General features: G+C 42.3%; 1 protein-coding gene across 5 annotated transcripts in view; it reads right to left on the bottom strand.

Annotated features, from left to right (window-relative positions):
- Window positions 1–12,740, bottom strand: part of MCF2 (MCF.2 cell line derived transforming sequence) — a 57,971-nt gene that overhangs the window by 19,861 nt on the left and 25,370 nt on the right. For all 5 annotated transcript variants that reach the window (XM_084534221.1, XM_084534218.1, XM_084534220.1 and 2 more), the window contains 8 exons: window positions 10,466–10,615; window positions 7,558–7,682; window positions 6,971–7,085; window positions 6,470–6,589; window positions 5,097–5,288; window positions 3,787–3,978; window positions 3,473–3,644; window positions 431–519 (listed from right to left, as the gene is read on the bottom strand). In XM_084534221.1, the coding sequence (XP_084390347.1) occupies window positions 431–519; window positions 3,473–3,644; window positions 3,787–3,978; window positions 5,097–5,288; window positions 6,470–6,589; window positions 6,971–7,085; window positions 7,558–7,682; window positions 10,466–10,615 (1,155 nt within the window). The remainder of the gene's footprint in view (window positions 1–430; window positions 520–3,472; window positions 3,645–3,786; window positions 3,979–5,096; window positions 5,289–6,469; window positions 6,590–6,970; window positions 7,086–7,557; window positions 7,683–10,465; window positions 10,616–12,740) is intronic.

Genomic DNA, 12,740 nt, shown 5'->3' with positions numbered 1-12,740 from the left:
CAGAACTTTAAAAGGGCATAGCCTATACTGGGTAGCCAAATATTCCTAGAAATTACTCTGCTACATAAAATCTGGACATACTGGCAACATTCACTCATGCAGAGACCAGGGAACAGGTTCCACAGGGGAAATATTTCTAGATGCGGAGTTTTCCAGACAGACATCACTGTTATGCAAATGCAGGCAATAGCACACAGGAGATCAATATCTGTGACTTGGAAAAACAATCCAAGAAGATCTAAGATGCTGGACAAATCAAAATAAACCCCAGGGATATGAAAGTGTAAATATTATTTAAAAACAAACAAAAAAAGAATATTAAGGAAAAAAAAAAAAGCTTCAAATCCAAAGTGTGAGCTCAATTTTTAGAAGGATTTCAACTGGGATCTTAATCTATGAAACTCGTTCAGATTTCACTAATAATTTTTACCTTGCGAGAACTTGGAGTTTTTCTTGATGTTTTCTTCCCAGGGAGAGAGAGGTCAAATGAAAATTTCAAACTGGAATTAAAATCCACACCTTGGGTAGAGAAAATAAGAATTCCATAAGGTACTTTTATAGCGATGGAGATGATTCACAGAGAAACTAGTAAGTCACAAAGAAAAATGGGATACATTTTAGGAACAAATGATTAGTTAGCTAATACTACAAGCAAAGTGACAAGGCAAAGGGTATCTCAAACAATGATACTGAATACCAAATAACACAGGTCACGTGGATAGACATAAAGGCCATAAAGTAAAATCTAGTCAGAAGAAACAAACTGTACATTTTTACCAAAAGGGAACACTGTAATCAACATCTAACGAAGTCTGTGAAGCTTTTGTGAGTGATAATGATAAAATCAAATCAACTACCAGAATACCACCTAGTGGGATACTGTATTAAAGTCCTTTTATTAACAGAGGATGAGATGCTCAGCTGATATAAACTGTTTGAACAATGCTGATGCAGAAGAGCCACGTTTGCAAAGCAATGAGCAAAAGATGCAGTGAATGAAATAAACACAGTGTAATGCAAACTGAAGTGGGCAGCAGGCACCCCAGCTTCAGATTGTGCTGGTTAAATACAAACCATTACGTATCATCACACCAACAGGGCTTTAGACCCCCACTTGTGAGCATGCTGAATGCAGAAGGAGCGGACCGCTGGAGAGCAGGTCGGAGATGTGCATGGGATGTGTCCCACCACAGACACAAAGACCCAAAAGAAGCCTAGATTTGCCAGCGGTCCTACTGGGAGACACCCACTGGGAGCATGGATAAACAGGGCAGATGAGAGACCCATCAGCTGCAGCTCTGTTTTGCTGGCTGGGGAGCTCCTCCTGCAACAGAGGGACTTTACTACAGCGCTCGGGCTCTGCTGCAGCCTGCCATACCGCTGCCACACACCTCACTATGTTTTATGGCTCAAGGTGGGGTGGGTTTATTTCTTTTTTTCCTCCCCCCAGAAAAAATAGGTTTCAAACTTAGAACCACACGTAGCAGCTAGGGCTTCAAATCCATGGCAAACATGAAAGAGGAAGTGTCTGTCCTCAGACAAAAAAAAAAAAAAAAAAAGAATAAAAAGAAAGGAAAAGAGGACGGCTGTAACACGCTCAGACGTGGTTTGGTTTCAACTCATGCCATAAAACTCATAAAACTCACACATCTCAAAGCACTCCCGGTGGAGCCCAGCACGCATCTTTGACACTGCACATCACACCAGCAGGACTGCAGCCTTTTGATGTTCTGTGTCAAACGGAGGCCTTATTAAAAAGCTCTCTTGGCATGATTTATGCAGAGAAGGGCCTTTTGTCTTTCCCCTCTTGCTGGCTATGCTCATTTCAACATATTTCATCACTTCTTTCAGGAATATGATTAATGGAGGATACCTGTGCTTTGCAGGTGATTGAGTGTCTGTGCTAAAAAAGCAAGCGTTGCATAAAGGTGTATTAAATAAGATCAGCCAAGTAATGATGGCCTCACAGCATCCCATGGAGGTGGCCATCCATTTACCCCAAATATTTAAATCACAGATTTCTCCTTAATACTTTCTTGTGTTTAGAAAGCTGAAAAAGTTCTGTTAAGGCAACATTTTAGTTTAAAGACTTGGAACTTTTTTCCTGTTTGAAAGGGGTTCAGAGGGTAGGGAATGTGGTACTGGCTGGGGAAAAAGAAAATCTGGGATTGATTTGCTGCACTGGCCTGTGCTCCATCCCACTCCATCTACTTTCGTTTCTACCCCTCCACCAGCATGGTTATTTTCCTTAGTAGCTCCCTGAATTGGAACCACTTTCACTGTTTTCATAGCACCTACCACAATCCACCATAACCGATATTTATTAATTAATCATAAACATATTTGTATTGCAGCAAATCACCAGTGTTTAACAGTTTTATGCCATCAGATCACCTAAGCTAATGTCCCCTAATAACTTAGCATATCCCTGATTTAAAATATGTGAACATTACTTTAAAATACTTCTGAATTCTGATACGTACAGGGCTGTTAAGGATGGAAATTTTAATGTTATCAATTAAAGCTAATATTGTGCCACATCCCATTAACAAAATCAAGGCAGAACATCCAGTGACATCAGTTCAATCAGAATTGGTACCTTTATGGGTATTAATTATTCCATAATTGGGATTTAAGGAAGACATTCTCAAAGAATCAAAGGGAGTTAAGCATCCAGCTTCTCATTTATGTTCATGAGATTTGAGCTTCTCATTTCTCCAGGCTCCTCTGCATACGTCAGTCTAATTTTATGTCAGTTCCAGCTCAAGACAATTATGGAGATTGTCACTGAGAATAGGTATATAAATAGGCTTTAGGCTACAGAATAGGCTAAAGAATTTATACTACTTTTTCTCTTTTTGCCCTGCAGTACTAATTTCCCAGTTCATACCAGTAAGATGCTCAGAAAGCAGAAGATGCACTGCTTACAGCTGCCTTTTTTCACTGAGTAGAAAGTGAAAACAAATACCAAGCAACAAATACCTGAGCCAACCTGAGCTGCAAAATGTGCGTGATGCATTTCTACACATGGAGCGCAAAAAACATCGCATTCATTTTATCTACTCATCTTTCTCCTTTCTGCGTGGTCATCTCATACAAAAAAAAATAAAATATCCTAAGAATTTTGGAAGCTCTGATACTTCACGGTTTGGAAAAACAAGCAGCATCTGAGAAACTGCTCAAGCCCTTCTTGTGGCTAGGAAGTGCAAATGAAGCTAGCACAACGGCACAGAGCGGCTCATGACCAACTAGCCCATCCATTCAATATTTGGGTTCCACATCTCATTCCTCACACAGAAATGGAAAGCTGAACGCAAACATTTGAAAGATAATAGATGATCTCATACATTTATGATTGCAAAACTCTGTATCTGCCAGAGCAAGGGCTGGCTGGCTCATCAAGTTGCGTTACTCTTCCTAGCTGAAAGCAAAATTACCATCTGAAAATACCATAAACTTGGAGATATTTTACCATGTTTAGGAGAGAATAATGGTGATTTTGATCGTGGAGGATTTTCTGGCCGAGGGGCTACTAACTGGACGGGACGCACGTGTTTATCCAACAGCTTCTTGAAGCAAGACTGCCGATTCTCAAACATGCTTCGAACATTTTCGAGTTTGACCTGCACTGACTGTATCTGGCACTGTAGAGTGAAAAAGATTTCTGTGATCACATAACTACTGTTATTATGCACTTTGACCCAAAACATAGAACTATAAAACCGACAACACAGTCTAATCTTACTTTTTACTTATGTAATGAGGAATTTGGGGGGGGTTGCTTACCTTTAATTCAGGTGTTAAGACTGACTCAAAGTCATATTGTAGTGCTTGGGGATCATAGTTTAAGTATGATGAAGAGCTTTCTAGAAATCTTTCTATGTCCTGGAGAGCTTTCTGAGCACCTTCTTTAGACTGGCACTTGTCCATCTGCTGGTTGGCAAGCAGGTAGGCACCCTCATCACAGCACTGCAGGGCCTGGGGGCAAACACAGGGAGTGAGACTGTGAGCCCATACTAAACCAAGGTACTTGTGAAAAGTATCATTTACTGGATCTCCATCTTCAACATGGAGATGATCGGTACTCATAAATACTCATAATAGTCAAACTCATTCATGTTTAAAAGAAAAAATAGGGATTTTAAACTGGTCTACAGTTCTACATGTAATGTAACTGTGGTGGTGTGTGTAGGAGTTCAGCTGCCTAGCGAGGTAAAACCATCACAGTAACACATGCAGGTACCAGATGAATGCCAGGCTTGGGGTTCAGCCAGCCCTTGCACAGTGGCACACACTGGTGTGGAGAAGATGATGCATCCAGGAACTATAGAGGACTCCCAGTGCAAGGGCTGTTAGCAGGCAGGCAGCAGGAGCCACACTGTGCTCCAGCAGGACCACCAGCACCAACTGGGAGCGCAAGGAGCCCAGGAGAGGACACTGCCCTGCAGCAGAGAGGCTGCCAACAAATCCCTGCAGATTAATGCAACGTTAAAGTGAAGAACACAGGAAAAAAAAACAAGTTCCTTAATCACCCTAAACAGTGAAATGGAACAGGGTCAAACTTCACTGCTTCTCTCAGTGGCCTTAAGCATACTACAGCTGTGTGCCTTCTGGCCTAATTAGCATTAATTTCCTTAAATGAATTTTTTATGCTGATTAAGATATCAAAGAGTGCTGGAGCCACATGACTCCACTTCCACACTAGCACACAGCAGCTGCGTCTATCTACCTATCTGTCATCTTAGTTTACAGTCAGCTGTGTTCATTCTTAATAAATTGTTAATAAAAAAGAGATAGTTTATCTGAAAACATTACCTCTATTGCACTGGGTATGGAAACCTCGAAAGTCAATTGATACACCAATGCTCCATGAAAGCTAATTTTTGGCGTTCTGAATTGCCCTCTGGAGATGCTCACATCTTTCTACTGACAATTCATAGGACCAGCAGACACCTGTTTGCTAACTTAGCGAGGAGCAAAGCACTTGTCAGCCTCACAGTGGAGGAACACTTTCCTAACATGAACTGCTGAAGTGAAGTTGCACATTTCAGATGCTAACCATCCACTTCCCAGGGCACCAAATCTCTGAGCAATACCTGCTGAAGGCGAGTATGAAGATCCAAGGTCTTCTGCAGTCGCATCTGCTTCCTTTTGATTTCATCAGACAAGACATCAGAATGGTGCCGCAGCTCGTTGCATTGCTGGCAGATTAAGTTGAGTGCGTAGTGATGATTTGCTGCTAGCTGGTGTCCATGTAGTATCACAACCTGAGCCTTCCCTATCAGATCCTTTAGTGAAAGGAAGAGAATAGATTGCACACTTACTGAAATAATGCCAAAATACCTACATATAACAACATGCACTTGCTCTTCTTACCAGATTTCAGGTACGCATGGAGATGACTGCCATTAGGAGTAGCCAGAATGGGTGGCTTATGCAGGATAAAATGGCACCCATCATCTGGGAAAAAAAAACTTTTGCTATCCAAAAGGAGGATGAAGAAGACGACAGTATTTCACCAAGCCAGCAATGCTGCAAAAGGCTGCTGGCAACGTATAGCTGCCATTTCCAGGAACTGCATTCTAAAAAAAATGTAGCTGATGTCCAGTTTAGGCACAATATGCTCATAAGCATGAAAGGGAATTTGAGCAGCTAGGGTTTGTGGTGAAAACAAACCAGGTTCTTTACAGCAAAGCTTGACGCAAAGAACACGCTGTCTTGTCTGCACTTCCTGGTCAGCGTAATGGTTATGTCTTCACCAGGCTTGGCTTTCTGTTGAGGCTGCTTCCCTGTTTGCACACTGTCTGCCAGGCCTTTTGTTCCTCCTCACTCTCTCAACAAAATTTCTTCCAAATGGCCAAAAGTCTTAGATACCTCCTCTCCCATGACTCCCATTTTCAAAGGAACCTCTGGGGGTTGTGCCCAAATCCCTCACATTCTCACTGCCCTGGCCCGCTTGCCAAGCACCACCTTTTGCAGAAGTCACATCCTCAGTTTGGCGCCTGTGAATCATCTCACTTCACCGTTCTCTCTGCTACATCTCTTAGCCTCCATCCATATGTTACATTCAAATTGCAGACACTTCAAGATAGCAACTTTTTTGCCTCTCCATGTGCCTGGTAACAAGTCTGCCTATTAGCACTGCTAAAAGCACTTAACATATAAATAATTCTTCTTCCAGCTCATTAACTCCCACGCCTCCCCTATGTTCAGACATTTATCTGCTCTGGATTTTCGTGGTGGCTCAGCAATTTATTTTAACTGTGATAATTAAATACCCTGTTCCTGGTTTTCAGCGTGATCACAGTGTTGCTGCACAGAACAGAAAGACATGAAATCAATCCTGTCTTGCAGCCACTTACCAACAAATTACACCAGAATCAGGTCGTTTTAGAAAAACACCTACCACAAACATAGAATGTGCCTCTTTTGTTTCATTTGTGTATCTTTCAGTGGTAGATTGTCTCACCTGAGCCATACCATCAAAATGACTCAAGTCCTTGAGCCTCTGTTTCACTTGTGAGACACTGTCTCCAGTGTCGGGCAGTTCCGCCTGCTGACCCATTAAAAATTCAATGGCATTCTTGACCTAGACATGAAAAAAAAAAAAAGACTGCTGCAAAATTATACAAAGCACAGACAGAAGATCATTCTCAGACCAAAATTAATCACACTTTAGCTGACTGTTAAATCCAGTAATAAAACTAGTGTCCAAGAGCTAATTTCTAAATTCAAAGATGCTTCTGTCAGCTAAATCTATGTGACTGCAGGGCAGTGATACCTAAATTAGCTCTGAATGAAGAAGCACAGTGGTTTTCCCAAGTTAGCTAGTGCTGCTATTCAGACGCAAGGAGCAGTAGCATAAATTAAACACTCAAAATAAAAAGCCAAAAAAAAAAAATCTCCCCCTTTTCCCCTCCTTTTCTTCCCCAACTACTTCTGCCAAAAGAAGTAGTGCATCTGATCATACCTCTTGAAAACTTTGCTCAAACTTCCATAGTTGTAAATATTGCTCCATTTTTAACTGATGCTTTTCCCAGAAACCATCAAATGCAGTCTCCATCTCACGCAACTGACCAAGTAGCCTTGAGTACAGAAAAAGGACAGGATTAGAACAGCTTGTAAAAAGAGGACAAACAGATGGACAAACAATAGGAAGATCATCTATTCAGGACTCCATCTCTCAGGAGAAATCAACAGACATGCATATATGGCTTGTGAAGATCTCAGAGACTTTTCATGAAATCACCTCTGCAGACAACAGTATCTGGGTGAAGACGTTGTTGCCATCTCTGTTTTATCAGAATAATATCCGAGAGCCTTGCATGGGAGAACCCTTCATCTACCCATCAGCCCCATCATATAAATTCAAAAAAATATCAGATTAAGTCCAAGGTGCTTGACAGAAGTTATCCAGCAATTCAGTGGGTCTGGAGCAAAACTCTGGTATTTCTGTCTGTACCTTTTTGATAGGTTACCTAAGCAACACATCTGTATTCAAATAAATTGAGTGTTTCCATTGAAAAACAAGGCAAATTAGCAACATGTTGCACTCACCGATTCACAGTCTCCCAGTCCCCAGGCCTCTCGCGGTGCTGGTCCTGACTGCATTCACCCACCTCAGGCTCATCTAAACTGCTTAAAAGCAAGTTTCCTTCTTTTGTGACTGCTGTAATATCTTCCTGTATAATGCAAAACATTTCTGGCTCAGGTTATTTCTGTGAGGTAAGGGTAAGTCATTTCACACTGCTCTTGCCTACATTTCCCTGACAAAAAGCAGAGCACTGGTATCCATCAGACCAAAGGACTCCCAGCAAACATTTTAGTTCCCTTAAACCTTGGAGCCGGGGGAGGCTAAACTATGAACTCATCACCATGCTGGCTGGGAATTGGCATGCATAAAAACATGAAGCCATAAAATGATTCAAGATGCCAGAGGGCAGCATTACTACCAGTCTGTCTTGGTGAGCAGGACGGTTTATCTATCTACTAGTTCATGTTTTCAAGAAAATATTTCTGCAGGTTAGGAATGTGCTTTTCCACCTAGGTCTTCATAGGAGGTTGCTAGAATAGCATCCCATAGTGGTGTAATGCCGGGACAGAGACAGAGCCTCTATGTAGAGAGGCAAATCAGCACTTTCAATGCAACCTACGCTTAGAGAAAATTCAAAAATGTAGTGTGTTCATCAGTATCAGATGAGGCACTCTGTCTGTCCTGCCATGAGCACAGCCCCAAAGCAAACACGTGACAATTTATTCAATTATTTTCAGAAAGAAGAGACCATACACAGAGATGTGAAGGAAGCAGAAAATAGATGTGGCTGATGAACTGAGCTGGAACAACCACTGAAAGAGAGTGCCACTTCCTGGAGGAGAAAGAGTCCATCCCAGACAATGACCAGATTTCTATTGCAAGAGAAACAATAGCAAAACAATTTTTGGGAGAAGATTCAGAAAGCACCGTCTTACTTAAACTTCTGCCTGCCCCAGATTGCTCACAGCAACCTAAACCTACGAGCATCTTCAGGGCAGCACAGCCTTCTTCCGAACACAGCAGCCCAGGAGTAGATGGCCATGGCCACAGGAGATTCTCCTCTCCTGCATATGAAGTGTCCACTGCCAGTTTCCATCCCTGTCACTAAAACTTCATGGAAGATGACTGCAAGGAAAAACAACTAATCTTTTTGACACTACCATGCACAGCAGACTCAAAAGAGGAGTTGCACAGTATTCTTTAGACCATGGGTAGCTGCTATTTCATTGTGTTACACCTCACTCTCAGACACCAAAATTCTGCTTTTGATTCAAAGCCTTTCATTATATGTCAGACAAAGTAGCTGAACTCTCAAACAGGTGCTAACATGATTTTGTCCCATTCAGTATATTAAAGAGGTTAATTTTTCAGTTACTCTGTTTAATTAATTTCTGTCAATTCTTCATTGTGTTTTCAACTAGCTTCTGTTCAGTATCACAGCTACATAAATTATCCTGATCTACTCATTATTTGAATTCAGGAATCAGCTGTACCAATCTTTTGGTTGTAAAGAGAAATACAAAGATCCCATGTCTTGCTGTCACCACAATCTGTGCAGTTTCTCATCTGCTTTCATCTTTCATGGTCTTAGAAGGAACAAAAAAAGAAAAAAAAAAAAGTCAATGGAACTGATTTTAGTCGGAAGCCAAAGAATGTTTTTGATATTTTAAATTAATAGATGAGGCATTAAAAGCAACAGATGCTTTGTATTGAGCACTGCTGTGCTTTATATGCAAATGAATACACATGACATGTTTTATTTCACCACAGAGAAAAGTATATATTACTGATTTGTTTATATACAGGACTAAATTGTGTAATCCATATTTCCTCCCTACACTTTGGACATAATCCTAAGCACAAAGTCTAAGTCAGTCATACACCAACATATGTAGCAGCTGTTTTATGACAACTCTGTTCGTTTCCAAAGAAGAAATAAAGGACCTCTCATTAGCTATAATCTCACTTCCTGTACATATGTGCATGCCCATACATACGTACCTACACACAGAACCCTTCGGATGTCATTTTGCGTATTTCTAACTGGTAGCCTCCTGGGAAATCACTGTCACTTGGACGACAAATGATTATAAATGAAAACAGATACACTTATTTGATTTATGTGAACGCATCCTGCCATAAAGCAGAGGACCTCATTCTTCAACTGCAGAGCACTGCTATTAGCATGAGAATCATTTAGAAGTGAGGGCTTGGGGACGTGCCTATGCTGTCCCCAGAAAGATGCAGGAGCAGCAAAAACAACAGCGTGATAGCAGCAGCTGGCTGCTCTACAGCTTCCACTAAATCCTATAAAAATTTAATCAGTCAAAATAGTTGAAAAAAAATCTTAAAATATTAAAGAAAAAATGTTGTTTAATATGAAACATGAAGGCTCACAGGGGTCACGTAAGGAGTGCTCTGTACTGTACACTCACAAGAAATCTTCACCTTGCATGCTCTCAAACAGTTTCCTTAAGTCCCCCTGGGGAAGCAACACACAGTAAGTGTGCAGCCCTGCGTGAAGGTGGAGGGAGCTGGGGACAAATCATCCCTCTAGACCTGCTCATGGTCTCTGCTTGAAACTTTCTTCAGCAGTGGGAATGAAGCGGAGGGAACCCCAGCTGGGGCAAGCAATGAAGCCTCCCAGCTGCCTTGCTGCCAGAGGGGCAAGCAAACCCCAGAGGAGCAGCACATTTTAGACATCGTTTTCTGTATCAAGTAAGGAGGCATCTGCTTTCTGGATAGTAATTTACTTGAATGCATGACAAATGCATGTATAATACACAGACAGTCATGCTGTTTTATTTTGTCTCTCAACACAGACACATGCTTGGGAGGGATGGAGGAGCGGGCATCAAACACAGAGGCAGTCCAGCCCCAGAAATTCCCTCGTGCTATGCAAACAGCGGCTGAGCTTGTGATGAGACATACCTTGAGCTGGTAGTACTTTTCAGTGCGCAGGGCCAGGATGCGCTCAATTGAATACATGTCGTCTGGTAGTTCGGTCTCTGCCAGCTCCGTGCCAAAAGATTGTAACATCTGTGCAATTTCCTTCACAGTTAGCGCAAAGCTCTCTATTGCCTGGTGGGAGACAATAACTGCAATCAGCTCGGCATTTGGGATATTCCTACAGCTCGCTAAGAGTGCACTAAGAGCCAAGGCTGCCGGTGAGTCTAGCAGCCTGCTCTTGAAGAGGTGGGTGGGAGGTCCACTGCTGATGCATCTGTTCTGTGCTGTGGTGTGCTAGCTAGTGGCCACCAACACACGGCCAGATGGCTTTTAACACAGTCTGAATCCACAGCGGGGACTTAAATTAATATTGGGGACAAATATCCCATGCTTTTTCTGCTGCCTGTTCTTGTGCACTGTGAGATTTTTCCTACCATGCTTTAGAGGTTTGTGGCAGAAGCCACTATAGGATCTGTCTTACAAATTCCTTTTCTACCATCATTCTCCTCTGGTTAACCCACACCTGGAACCACCTGCAGACAGAAGGACTTAGGGGATGCCTTTGGCTTCCTGCTGATGGATGTTTCCAGCTCTGCAAGCCAAAATAGCAGGTTACATCACAGCCACCTCATCCGCAGCTACACCAAGAAGACAAGGGACATCTGTCCAAACAACTAACCCCAGCTTTCCTTCAGGCATGGGCACAGACTTGCCACAGCTACGTGCTGTTAGGATGGCAGAGCTGCCCTGGCCCCCTGGTGAGACCCGTCCCCATTTGGCACTGTGCAACCCCAGCTCCTGGTGAGCTACAGCCCCAGCGGCAGGGAGCTAAGCTGTGCACTGGAGACAAACTGCAGACACTGACATTGGGATGGAAATGAGTGCTGCTGGGAGCTGTGCACACCAGCCAGATCCCACGCTGCAGGGCGAGGTGGGGCGCTCCCAGTCCCGTTCTTTGCTCTGATCTTCCCACCGGTTACACTAAAAGGAGAGGGCGAAACCTCTCGTTGCCTCAGCTGCTACCAGACGGTTACATCAGTGAGGAGCTGCCCATCTCCTGCTCAGCTGGCAAAAAATTACTGTTTTGTGGCATGCCTGGAGGGTGCTGCGTGAGACCCACCTTCCATAGCCATGCTACATGACAAGTGGCACGGCTACAAAAACAAATGGTCACCCCGGACTTGAAACCCTGTCCATCAGGAACAAACAAACAGCTTTGTCTCTACTTTTAGGAACAGGATAATATACTCAAACATAAGTGACTGCATTTGTGTTCCATTTAAACAGCATGTACTTCCCTTGGAAATTTCAGGAAATGTTTTATGAGCACCTTATAAGGACATTTTAGAAGATGTTTTTAATATGGACACTTATCTTAACACACACAGATATGTTCTAGAAGCTCATCTTTTTCTTAGATTAACCCTAGCATTTTTGTCATTCATTTTGTCACTTCTGTCTCAAAGTGTGAGAGCTATGTCATTGTCACTGTAACACATTGTGCAAAAGAACAAAACTAAGAGCCAAAAATCTTAAAAAATCATGAAAGTGGCAATGCGTCAGTGCAAATTGGCAAAAAGTTAATGGCAGAAGCAATAACTTGAACCATTCCAGCAACGATGTCTTGGGCTTTTGTCTTCATACTGAGATGTACATCCTGTTGCTGCAGGACACGGGGCACAAGGATTAGTCTAGTAGTTATCTTCATTGCTATTTTATTACCAGTAAAGGTAACTGGGAACTCAACCTGCCATTAATCTGATAGACAAACTCACAGTAAAAACTAAGAACGTAGAGGAAGGACAGAAATGCATGGCAAGATGCAGCTCAGGGAATTAAACGACCGATTCCACAAACATCCTGGCAACATTAAAGGAAAATTCTTGCAAAGGAAAAAAAGAGGGAGAGGGGTGTCTGAATTCAGTATGCAGACAGCATTCTTACTGCCCTAGATCCCAAACACATTTGTGGTATTAATCACATGAAGCAACCATTATAAAAAAAGCCAATTTTGTATCTGCCATTAAGGGAAAGTTAATAAAGATTTAAGATGACATCTTTCAGTAGCCGCTTCAAAAGGAGCCTAGGGGAGTTCACCACCCAATTCCCCTATAAATCCATTAAGAGTCTTAACTCCGCCTGACACCTCTGTAAATCTTATCAAGGAAACATAATTGCTCCAGGGGTTACTTTTAGCTATGCAATGCTCATTGCCTTATAGGAAATGTTTAGCATGGTCAGAAGGATCAGTGGATCC

Source organism: Aythya ferina (genome assembly GCF_964211825.1).
Source record: "Aythya ferina genome assembly, chromosome: 13".
In the NCBI taxonomy this organism is placed as follows: domain Eukaryota; kingdom Metazoa; phylum Chordata; class Aves; order Anseriformes; family Anatidae; genus Aythya; species Aythya ferina.
Note: the sequence above shows the minus strand (reverse complement) of the source record. Positions and strands in the feature narration are given on the sequence as shown.